The sequence below is a fragment of the Pelobates fuscus genome, chromosome 1 (genome assembly GCF_036172605.1).
Source record: "Pelobates fuscus isolate aPelFus1 chromosome 1, aPelFus1.pri, whole genome shotgun sequence".
Taxonomy (NCBI): domain Eukaryota; kingdom Metazoa; phylum Chordata; class Amphibia; order Anura; family Pelobatidae; genus Pelobates; species Pelobates fuscus.
In genome coordinates this window covers 194,147,949-194,161,217 of record NC_086317.1, presented here as the reverse complement: position 1 = coordinate 194,161,217, position 13,269 = coordinate 194,147,949, and the positions used below count along the sequence as shown (strand labels likewise).

At 37.4% G+C, this 13,269-nt stretch overlaps 1 protein-coding gene across 2 annotated transcripts in view; it reads right to left on the bottom strand.

Annotated features, from left to right (window-relative positions):
* Positions 1-13,269, bottom strand: part of CPNE5 (copine 5) — a 417,182-nt gene that overhangs the window by 148,620 nt on the left and 255,293 nt on the right. Inside the window, exons 5-7 of one of the 2 annotated variants that reach the window (XM_063453199.1) lie at positions 2,496-2,535; positions 2,260-2,339; positions 1,779-1,838 (exon numbers count right to left, since the gene is read on the bottom strand). In XM_063453199.1, coding sequence (XP_063309269.1) covers positions 1,779-1,838; positions 2,260-2,339; positions 2,496-2,535 — 180 coding nt within the window. The remainder of the gene's footprint in view (positions 1-1,778; positions 1,839-2,259; positions 2,340-2,495; positions 2,536-13,269) is intronic. The other variant, XM_063453200.1, reaches the window with a different exon arrangement.

The following is a 13,269-nucleotide window of genomic DNA, read 5'->3' as shown; positions in this document are numbered from 1 at the left end:
ATGGTCAGAATAATGCTGCTATAAGTTTTAATTGTTGAGAAGACAGAAATGTGCTTCTCTCTAAGGAAATGGCACCTCTCTAAGGAAAGGGATGTTCATTTTTCACTGTAATTGCCTATTGTTCTTCCTTGTTACATGATTACAGTCTGTGTAGAACACTCAGGTATGCTCTTAAAACACACTGCAGATCAGTTCTGGATTTATGCAGTTTTAAAACATGGATTAATCATTAGACTAATACCTACTGTTCTATAATGAATTAAACTCAAATGATCACATTTCTGGATCTCAAGTCAGATCATGAGTACGTTGTACACAGGTTTCTTTTAAACTACGATTATTCATTTAAAGAATTTGGGATTTGAGATTTTTAAGATTTGCTGTGGAGAACAAGACTAAACATTAAAATGCGATTTTTATTTGGTTTGTTTAGCAGATGCTCAACACTGTTTGGAAGCTATAGCAGCTCTGCAATAATTATAAATATCTAAGTGAATCATAATATACAGGTGATACTCGAAAAATTTGAATTTCGTGCAAAAGTTCATTTATTTCAGTAATGCAACGTAAAAGGGGAAACTAGTATATGAGATAGACGCATTACATGCAAAGCAAGATAGTTCAAGCCGTGATTTGTCATAAGTGTGATGATTATGGCTTACAGCCATGCAAATAAAACATTAAACAGTATCATTTTTATTATTATTGACAACTTTTTAAAATCACTAATACACATGTTAATCCGTACAAGAAGAGAGTCCATCGCAGACCAGGAGATAAAGCTTAAATCATTCTGGTCTGATGCTGTTTGAAACTCCTGTCCAGCTGTTTATATTATTGGATTATATATTTATTATATAGTCCACTATACAGCCAGAGTTGTATTCATAATATCTAAAGGTGAACAAGCTGCTCTCATATGACTGCTATCACTTTATTCATAACCAATTAATAGTTTTGTGAATGGGGATGTGGACAATGTACTCATGAGTAGCCAGCTGTGCATTAGTGCACATTTTGAACACACAAGTAGGGCATACTTGGGATGGCAAAAACGTCTGAAAGAAAATGATCATTCTCCTAGTTGCCGCACTTTCTGTAAATCACTGCAATTATATGTCATTGTGCATAGGGACACAATGATAAAGAAACTGCTGCTCTTTAAGTTAGGTTACGGTGGTTAGAATAACCCTTAAAGGGTTATAAATAATAAAGCATCTTGAAACTCTATATTTAAATCCATATACTGTTGAGGATATATAAGGTATTACATCATATTCACCATATTTGAAGACTGTTATTTTGTATTTAATGTTATGTGACCATGTGCTGTTGGCAATATAAAATTTTTTCAAATATAAGGACATGCGGACATAATAAAGTAAAACAAAAAACTGGATGCACATTACAAAGAAACTCTCAACAAGTATTCAATGTGCAAAGGATTACTGTTTACTATATGCTAATCATTACTGCATTATGGATCTGATGTCTTGCATATGCTTGCATATAGTGAATGCTAAAAATATGAGTATTAAACAAAGAAATATATTGGACATATAGATTCAAGAGATATGAGACTCTGTAAAAGGAAAAGGGGGAAAATGTTTTTCAGTCTTCTGCTTTAAAAATGGTTTAACAAATACTGAGGAAAATGTAATTTTATAATTGTTTAACACAAAATCGATTATGTATCACCAAGTTTAAAATAAAAACAACCCCCACCCCACAAGTTATGCAAAGCATTATCTTTTTTAAATCATGCTGTTATGTCTTACCCATTAGACATTGCTGGTGCAGGTTTCCCTGTTCTTGAATTAAGGGCATTGTGTCCAATTCTAAAATTAAGAAAACATTATTTAACATGGAAGCTATTTTTGTGGTATTGAAAGGCTTAATTTCCCTTTGCTGAACTTGTTAGATGTTAAAATGTTGTCAGCTGTTAACATGTACAACTTACTCAAATTTAATTTTATATAGTACCACTACAAAACCACTATTGAAAGAGCTAACTGTTTTGCTGAAGGTGAAAAATGTCTACATCCCTATACTGTGTAGATTATTTTTACATATGCATTATTTATATATTAACATCCATATCGTCAATATTGCAATATAATCATTTTCAATATTCGTTGCTCATTATACAACTTAGTATTTAAAAATCATCTATATTATGTATACCGAGGATAATAATACAGCATGCTGAGCACCAGTCTACAAAGATATAACATTAACCCACTTTTGAGATATTCTTACGTTAATGATTTTTCTAGGTGGCTTCCTGGAGAACCAACAATTTCGCCTAGTGTGCAGAAACATTGACCAAGGAAATCCTGCTGAGGGGTGGATGTAGGCATACAAGGATGAAAGCATAAAAATACAGAGAGTCACATAAGGAATAAAAGAAAAACAAAAGGAGAAAAAGTTTTTTTTGACATGGCTAAACACTATGTAATGACAGCAATTATCGATCAAATTTAAGGGGCACTTACGTGCTTGGACAGGTCAGGGCTTTTTGAATCAACATCATACCTGCAAACAGCAAATATAAAAGTTAAAGAGGTCAACAACCTACACAAAAATAGCAAAATGTACAACCTAAACAGGTTCCTGCCTGAAATCATTATTAAAGGAACACGCTAAGCACCATAACCACTACAGCTTAATGTAATGTAGCCAAAAATTCTTGCGCCAGCCCTGGTTAGAAACATAGACTTTGAAACATAGTCTGTGACGGGAGATAAGAACCATTCAACCCATCTAGCCTGCCCAATTTTTGTAAATACTTTCATTAGTCTCTTATATCTAGGATAGTCTTATGTCTATCCCACGCATGCTTAAACTCCTTCACTTTGTTAACCTCTATAACTTCTGCTGGAAGGTTTTTCGATGAATCCACTTCCCTCTCAGTAATGTAATAGTTCCTGATATTATTTTTAATAACATTATGTCCTCTTGTTGTGGTAGTTTTCCTTCTTTTAAATATACTCTACTTTACTGTGTTGATTACCTTTATATATTTAAATGTTTCTACCATAAACCCCCTGTCTTTTACTTTTCCTGGTAAGTTTTATCCTGTAATCCATGAACCAGTTTTGTAGCCCTTCTCGGAACTCTCTCTAAAGAATCAAAATCCTTTTGGAGGTACGGTACCAAAACTGCGTATAATACTCCAAGTGAGGTCTCACCAGTGCTCTGTACAGTGGTAAGAGCACTTACCTCTTTCTACTGCTAATACCTCTCCCTATAAAACCAAGCATTCTGCTAGCTTTTCCTGCTGATCTATTACATTGTCTGCCTACATTCAAGTCATCTGAAATAATTACCTCTAAATGCCTTTCCTCAAATGTTGAGCTTAGGACTGTATCAGATCATCTATATTCTGCCCATGGGCTTTAATGCCCAATATGCGTTATGCATGATGCATTGCCACAGCTCTGACCATTTTTTCTGAGTAGTTTTCCTAAATTGATTTGTCATTTGGCTTATCCCTCCTGGAACCATTAACCCTGCTGCAAATTGTTGTATCATCAGCAAACACCAACAAGCCCTTCTGCAATATCAGTAATTAAAATATTGAAGAGAATGGGTCCAAGTACAGATTCCTGAGGTACCCCACTGGTAACAAGAGCTTGCTTCATAGAAACATAGAAACATAGAATGTGACGGCAGATAAGAACCATTCGGCCCATCTAGTCTGCCCAGTTTTCTAAATACTTTCATTAGTCCCTGGCCTTATCTTATAGTTAGGATAGCCTTATGCCTATCCCACGCATGCTTAAACTCCTTTACTGTGTTAACCTCTACCACTTCAGCTGGAAGGCTATTCCATGCATCCACTACCCTCTCAGTAAAGTAATACTTCCTGATATTATTTTTAAACCTTTGTCCCTCTAATTTAAGACTATGTCCTCTTGTTGTGGTAGTTTTTCTTCTTTTAAATATAGTCTCCTCCTTTACTGTGTTGATTCCCTTTATGTATTTAAATGTTTCTATCATATCCCCCCTGTCTCGTCTTTCCTCCATGCTATACATGTTAAGATCCTTTAACCTTTCCTGGTAAGTTTTATCCTGCAATCCATGAACCAGTTTAGTAGCCCTTCTTTGAACTCTCTCTAAGGTATCAATATCCTTCTGAAGATAGGGTCTCCAGTACTGTGTACAGTACTCCAAGTGAGGTCTCACCAGTGTTCTGTACAATGGCATGAGCACTTCCCTCTTTCTACTGCTAATACCTCTCCCTATACAACCAAGCATTCTGCTAGCATTTCCTGCTGCTCTATTACATTGTCTGCCAATATACTCCATTGACTACAACCCTCTGTTTCCTGTCACTCAGCCACTACCTAACCCATTCAATTATTGGAATCCAAACTTATTGATAAACCTATGTGTGGCAGTTTCAAAAGCCTTACTGAAATCTAGGTAAGCAATGTCTACCACACCACCTTAAGTATTACTTTAGTTACCCAAAAAATGCAGTGTCCTAACATTCTAGTGAGAGTACGGCTTAATCCCTGATCACACCAGGGAGACCATCAATACTTGGAACTCCCCTCTGTCAGATGCAGCCATACTTAGTGGCCATAGACTGACAGATAAACTGTATGCAGCTCTCAAAAGGAGTTCTGCATATAGCCATTTAAATCTATTTAAATCTCAGCAGTGTCATCTTAAAAGTATTAGGTCCCTGGGCAAAGCAGTGCACTGAGGCCCAGCCTACACAGTTATTCACATAAATAAAAGTGTAATTATCGATACAATTTACTTTATATTTATTGGTACCTAAAATAAATGCAATACATACATACACACACACATTGCTGAATGCGCACACACAGACTGCTGAATACGAACACAGAGACTGCTGGATACACACACAGATTGCTGAATATACACGTAGAGACTGCTAAATACAAACACAGAGACTGCTGAATACATACACAGAAAACAACAAGTACAGGGTGCACCAAGAACAAAGTGAATAAATAAAATAAATAATAGAAAAAAATACCAGAGAAACAGGCAAATTAAAGTCTCTAATTCACAGGTATATTCTTCAGAAATTCTCAAGACGTCTCGGGTCAAATTCTCATCAGCATATATGAAAGAAAAAAACACACAGGGAACCGCTGGTGCAGTAACTTAAAGGAATATGGCTCTGGGGGCTTGTTTCAGCAGGGGCCTGGTTAGGCGCTTTGGCCATTTTCGGCAGCCGGCTGGGAGGAAGTGACAGTGGCAAGTCACTACCACCCACAGGAAGAGAGAGATGGGAGTGAGAAAAAGAAAAAGGCAGTGAAGAGGGGGGTCCTCACTCCCATCAGCCTCAAGCACCACACTGGACTCCAGGGAAGTCACCCTAAAGCAAAAGGGAGGAAACTGAAGGGTGGGTTTAAACAAATTTAAATTGTACATGTGTGTCAGTATTACTTTGTTTGTGTGTCTATGTGTGAGTGCCAGTATGTTTGTCAGTGTGTGTGTCAGTATGTCTATGTCTGTGTGTGTGTGTCAGTCAGTATGTCTGAGTGTAAGTCTATGTGTCTGTGTGTGTGTGTCAATATGTCTGTCAGTATGTGTGTCTGTGTCTGTCAGTATGTCTATTAGTGTATGTATCTGTGTGTGTCAGTAGACTGTCTGTGTGTGTGTCAGTATGTCTGTCAGTATATGTGCCTGTATATGTCAGTATGTATGTCAGTGTATGTGTTAGTATGTCTGTCAGTATATGTGCCTGTGTGTGTCAGTATGTTTGTGTGTGTGTCTATGTGAGTGTGTGTGTCAGTATGCCTGTCAATGTGTGTGTCAGTATGTGTGTGTTTGTCAATACGTCTGTCTGTGTGTGTGTCAGTATGTCTGTGTATGTGCGTCAATATGTCTGTCTGTGTATCTGTGTGTGTCAGAATGCCTGTCAGTGTATGTGCCTGTGTGTTAGTATGTCTGTCAGTATATGTGCCTGTTTGTGTCAGTATATGTATTTGTATGTGTGTCAGCATGTCTGTCAGTGTCTGTGTGTCAGTATGTCTGACAGTATATGTGTCTGTGTATCTATATGTGTGTCAGTGTGTACCTGTGTGTCTGAGCATCTGCATGTGTGTCAGGTTGTGTTGTATGTGTATCGGTGTGTCTGTATCTGTATGTGTCTCAGTGTGTGTATTTGTTTTTGTATATCTGCATGTTTTTCAGTGTGTGTATGTGTATCTGAGTGTATGTGCTTCACAGTGTGTGTGTAGCAGTGTATGTGTATATGTTGCGCCAAGACAATATAACCAATATATAGTGGATAAACAGTATATAGATAAAAAGATGCAGTAAAAACAGGTAAAAATAAAAAATCCAACAAAAGTCCCAATTAAACTTTATGTGATATAGGTATTGTCTACCACTGTAAACACGTACCCTAGAGGGGATGGTTCACCGCCCTATAAGGGATTTGAGCCCTTCGACTTACTAGAGAAAAAAAAATGGAATGTGGTAAAACACCAGAGGTAGATGTTAAAATATAACTTTTAATGACAAACTTATAAAAATGATCCAATCTATGGATGTATGGCAGTAATGTACTTTAAAATGAGACGAGAAACAAAACAAAAAGTAGGTAAACAGTGAAATAACTTGTCAAATGGCAAGAGGAACCAAATATCCAGATAGGTAAATAGGCGGCAACCAGGACCAGATTCTAAGGTACAGATAGTGTGTGGCTATCAAGTAACCTGTCATCTGATATCACTGGATGCCAAAAAAAAACAATACCTCAGGTGATATGAGGCTCAGGTGATATGAGAAAAGTCTAATACCTCAAGTGGGCTAAAAAGTCCACTATAAGCATATAAATATATGTACATATCTAAATCAACTGATATATCTAACACTGGTATGTATGCAGGAGATGTACATATAATAGAGCAGGTATATAATATAATTCTGTAGTTCACATATAGGTATGAGGGAACACAGGAAGGGTGCGTGTGTCGGTTGGTCCCTGCACTTAGTCTAAGGTTTAGCCAAAGAATGATTTGCTGGTCCCTAACATATTTAACAACCGACACACGTTCCCACCATGTGAGTAAACCAAAATTGGTACAATTGTCTGAAAAAGGTAACTTCTGTCAAGGCTCCTCAACTAAGTATCTAAGTGAGAGAGACTGAGTGAAAAAAAAATAAGTAAAAGTAAAAGTAAATGTGGGATCCTGAGTGGAGGAGTGAAAACTTGAATAAGCGATGACACCACAAATCAAATAGTCACCAAAAATCCATCCATTACAGCTACAAGAGCTCCAAGGTTAGGTGATTTGCTAGTACATTGCTAGTACATTGCTGTGGACATTGCAAAGCCTGCCAGTACATCACCCCTACCAAAGAAGTCAAATCTTTCATCACACAACAAACAGTCAAAATACATACTTTTATCAATCGCTCTTCTTGTAACGTTGTCTATTTGCCTAGCTGCAAATGTGAGTACCACAATATCAGAAAAACTATCCAACAGTTCCGTCGTAGGATCCTGCAACACATTTATACTATCAATTCCGGAAGTGATACACCTATTGCAAGACATGTATTTCATTTCCACAATGGTGAAGCATTTAGCCTTACGTTTCAGGCCATTGAGAAAGTAGACAGATCTCCAAGAGGGGGAGACATCAACCCCAAATTACTACAATGCGAATCCAAATGGATTTTTACGATTAAAACGCTGAGCCCCCTCGGTTTAAACGAGGAGTTTGATTACACAGCTTTCATCACCCAATCTTATCTTAATGTTTGGCTCATTAGAGGTGGCTCTAAATATTAATTATATTTTCTTTTCTTTATTATTTCATTCACTTCTATTTTTCTAATGTAGACATCACTCAAGCATGATGATTATCAATATTCTTTATCATTATAATTAATTTTATTTATTTTTTCATTTTTGATTACTACATGAGACCACTGACCATACATGCACCGTCTATGTTAGAATGTGAATCGATTCCCTGTAACATGCATTAATTTATTGCCACAATAGTATATATAAAATATAGGTTTATTTTCTTATTTGCATTTATCTGTAGGTTCACATCTATCTGGGAGAAATAGACATTTTTTTCCAAATTTTCTCAGATCATTTCAAGGAGTCTCAGACCCACATAACTTTGCTTACCTTACCTTCCTTACCTTCCTAACTACTTTTTAACAAATAATATCCGCTGTTACATAAATGATTACAATAGTGTTTGGCTTGCTCCTCATGACTATAAACTCAAAACACGGCTGGTATTTTTTACAGATCCGTGTTCTATTGGTAATGTCTTGCTTGATCACAGCACAGTGCGGAACGAGCAACAGACAGTAAATGAACCCTTTGAGAATATATATATATTTTCTCTGCAAGCATTAGATTACTTAATATGACAGTTAAAAGCTGGTTCTGATTTACTCTCTTATGTTATTTATTTATACTATGCTCGTGAAACTTCTCTAGTTTTCTAAATCTACCCTTCACAGCAGTTCAAACACTGAAGAGGTAGAAAACATAAACAACTACTTAGCAGACGTACCCCAACAGGGATCAGTTAACCAATGGAATCTTAGATGGCTGCATTTAAAAACCAAATAATTTTCTGACACTCCTCTAGCACTCCTGATGATCCCGGTAATGGCTGTCGGTTGAAATGTGTGTTGAGCTGCCGGTTTACCTCACTTATCATTTTTGTTAAAGATAATTTTCACTCCTCCGCTCAGGATCCCACGTTTAATTATTTTTTTTCACTCAGTCTCTCTTATGTAGATACTTAGTTGAGGAACCTTGACAAAAGTTACCCTTTTCGGACAATTGTACCTATTTTGGGTTACTCACATGGTGGGAACATGTGTCGGTAGTTAAATATGTTAGGAACCAGCAAATCATTGTTCCCTCGTACCTATATGTGAACTGCAGATTTACATTATATACCTGCTCTATTAGAAGTACATCACCTGCATATATACCACTGTTAGATATATCAGTTGACTTAGACATGTATATGCTTATAGTGGACATTTTAGCCCACTTCATGTATTAGACTTTTCTCATATCATTTGAGCTATAAAGGTATTGTTTGTTTGGCATCCAGTGATATCAGGTGGCAGGTTACTTAATAGCCACACATTATCTATACCTTAGAATCTGGTCCTGGTTGCCACCTATTTACCTATCTGGATATTTGGTTCCTCTTGCCATTTGACAAGTTATTTCACTGTTTTGTTTCTCGTCTCTTTTAAAAGTACATTACTGCCATTCATCCATAGGATCTATTATTATTATTATTACTGGTATTTATATAGTACCAGCATATTCGGTAGCCCTTTACAATATTATCAAAGCGGGAGATTTAACAATAACTGAGACAATTGCAAAAACCTACAGGTACAAGAGGGCCCTGCTCAAACAAGCTTACAGTCTATAGGAGGTGGGGCGTAAAGCACAACAGGACAGGAGGTAGCAATCAAACAAGGTGGAGTGAAGCAGAGCTGGAGTAGAGAATAGAGTGCTGTCCTGTAGGAGAGAGCAAGGGACAGGTACGTGAGGTAGAGGTTACTCTAGGAGGCCATAAACTTTCCTAAATAGATGGGTTTTGATGCACTTTTTAAATAATTGAAGACTAGAGAGCTTGATGGTTGTAGACAGGCTATTCCAAAGGAAAGGAGCCACCCGCAAGAAGTCCTGCAAGTGTGAGTTGGCCGTATGGGTGCGAGCAGCGGACAGGAGAAGGTCACGGGCAGAGCGGAGAGACAGAGAAGGGGCATACCTATGGATCTGTGAGATATAGGAGGGGCTAGAATTGGATTAGTAAGGGCTACTAAACTGGTTCATGGATTGCAGGATAAAACTTAAAAGGAAAGGTTAAAGGAACTTAACATGTATAGCTTGGAGAAAAGACGAGACGGGGGGGATATTATAGAAACATTTAAATACATAAAGGGAATCAATACAGTAAAGAAGGAGACTATATGTAAAAGAAGAAAAACTACCACAAAAGAGGACATAGTCTTAAATTAGAGGGGCAAAGGTTTAAAAATAATATCCGGAAGTATTACTTTACTGAGAGGGTAGTGGGTGCATGGAATAGGCTTCCAGCTGAAGTGGTAGAGGTTAACACAGTAAAGGAGTTTAAGCATGCGTGGGATATGCATAAGGCTATCCTAACTATAAGATAAAGCCAGGGACTAATGAAAGTATTTTTTTTTTAAAAATGGGCAGACTAGATGGGCCGAATGGTCTAATCTGCCGTCACATTCTATGTTTCTATGAATTGACTTCTATAGGATACAGGAAGCCAATGTAAGGACTGAAAGAGGGGAGAGGTGTGAGAGGAGCGACAGTAGAGAAAAATCAGTCTAGCTGCAGCATTCATTACAGACTGTAGCAGAGCAATACGACTTGTGGGAAGAGCTATTAGGAGAGAGTTACAATAATCCATGATATTACTAGAGCATGGACAAGCTCCTTAGTAGCATTTCAAGTTAGAAAGGGGCTATGTTTTTAAGGTGGAACCTACAGGATTTGGTAACAGACTGGATGTGAGGCTCAAATGTGAGGCCAGAATCAAGTATAACTCCAAGACAGCGCTCTTGCAAAAATGGACTGATGTGAGTACCACTAACTTGAATGGAGAGTGAAGGAGGAGGATCAGTATTAGGAGGAGGAAAGACAAGGAGTTCAGTATAAGAGAGACTGAGTTTCAAAAAGCGGATCTAGCCTCAGTATAGTCAGGAAAAGTTCTTCGGAAACACTGTCAAATCAGGGTATTCATCGAATCCATATAAAAAACAAAAAGAAAAACTAATAGTGCAATATATCCCAGAAGTAGATAATACCAATAAAAAGTCTTATATAGTCCTACTAATGTTTATTAGAGCTAATAACCAGCTTTAGTATGAATAGCGTACAGTAGTACAATCCCCACTTATAGGATACGTGATGAGTTGTTGATAGGCAGATATTTCATCAATATGAAGACCATTAAAAAAATGAAAAGTGACAACAATAGCGCTCACTGTATAAAAGAATGCCAGGAGAATAAAATAATAATTGATTATTCGCATTTAGTGGAGCAGACAGACTGCTCAATGTATAGGGCGTAGGTGGTATAATCCCCACCTTGGATTCTTTTGGAGTAGTCCTCCAGGAACGTTAAAAAGTGGATGCCAGGTAGAAAAGTAAAAAAATAAAATGGTAACAAATACAAAGTAAAATGGCGCACTCACAATTGGAAGTAGCCCAAATACCTTTATTAATAAACATTATAAAATATCCACAGCATTATAAAATATCCACAATGCATTATTAAGTGGAGATAAAAAAAAAGTCTAACCTGGCAGGTAGGGGTTTATGTAGGGAATACAAACATATCGATTTTGAATTTGGCAAATAAATGACATCATGAGTGTATTTTTGAATTTTTTTTATTTGGTATATAAACAATATAGTGAATAGATCCCCATTTTGGGGATCTGATTGTGAAAATGAAACGTAAAAACAAAGCTTTTCACTGTCTTAAATTTACCTATAAAGGGGATCACGTGGCAAGCGGACATTTTGAGTTATCCAGGCCGCGCCATGTGACCACGAGAAGGAATTATGGAGATTGTGCGGCCCGTCTTAAAGCCTGGTCGCGGCAAAGCCAATCCATCTAAAGGAGGGAAAGGGATGCCTCCCAGTCGCGTCATAAGCGCGGGGACAGTCTCAATAGGAAATGGAAAGACGTGAGGCTAGCCTGTCACAGCCATGTCCGAAATGGAAAGAAACCAAGGGGAGATCACATAATGAAGGGGAGGAGAAGGGCTAGGAATTAGAATGGTGGCATCATTCTGCCAATCTTATTTTTAGGCATCTGGAAGCCATCCTTACATACTGAAGGCCGCATGGGCACTCTAGTAGGTATTTGAAATTTTTAGTGTTGCAGCAAATTAGGTCTTTGACGGGATAAGAGTTGTTAGTGTTATTGGAAATAAAGTGTGTAGTTTGGGATCTTATGCTAGGGTCCATGGTTTTGCATACTATTCATCTATTACATTTGAAGAAACCTTTAGATTTAGATAAGAAGGACAAGTTATACTGAGTACAATCTTTAGTGTCATTCTTGGTGAGAATAGATCTAAAATTAGGGGCACCTCTAAAAATAATACTTGGTCTATCTGGAGTAAAATAATTTAAAATGTCATCCTGTTTTAGTACATGCCAATGTTTTGAGGATTTTTTGAATTTTTTGTAATTTTTTTTAAATTTTTTAAATGTTTTCACTTTGTTTTTGGGTTGCAGTGTTAGTTACAAGTTTTAACAATTATACTTAACATCACATGCTAACAACATGTATATGAAGTCAAGATATACTGCACTTTTTAAAAATGAAAAAACAAGAAAGAAAACAGTAAATGGTATGACAATTATGGAATTACCCCAGGAGGCCCCCATAGTAGTGGAATTAGTGGTAAATAAAAGTAGGTGGTAATAAGACTTAATATACTGGCAATGACAATGAAGAATTAATGAGCAACAAGGTCTCTATGTGGTCAGGTACGGATAATGAATAGCCAACTCAGACCTGGGGCCTTATTTCTCACAACTCCGTCCTGGGGCCTTATTCAGCCTATGCCATCTAGGGGTAAAGCACAGTACCACATTGATGAGGTATACTGCAGGGCATAGTGTCAAGCTGTAGGTAGGACGTGGCTCTCATCATGTTGTTTGTGGTCCCACACATCACTTCAGACCGAAGGTACGATCCTGTTTGGAGTCACATGGGTGGTTTCCTCGGAGCTGTACAAAAAAGCTGCATCTGCCATGGTGGGTTCAAGCTTCCCCCGACGGTTTGTCGATCTCTTGCCAACATAATTGGTATGTCGAGAATAGAAGGTTTCGCTTGCTTTGTCCTGAGTCGGTCAGTAGTAGGTTTTAATATGCTTTTTATCGCAGGATAATGGAGGAGCTCAGCCAAGACACATCTGCTCTCCATGGCAGTCAGGCCCTGCCCCCAATGATATTGCTTTTATGGTCAAAATTAAATATAACTGGCATAAAGATAGAATCACTTTTGTATTTATTTACATCCTGAAAGCTCCTTCCTATCCTTTTGTGTGACTGTTTTTAGTGTTTTATTAAAATTTTCTAGTGAATAATTCTTATCAATTAATTTTTCTTTAAGTGTTTGAGCTTGGTCTTTAAAATCTACAATGCGGGAGCGATTTCTTCAGACACGTGGGAATGGACTTTTTGGGATTCCATGAAGCCATGGTTTGTAATGGCAA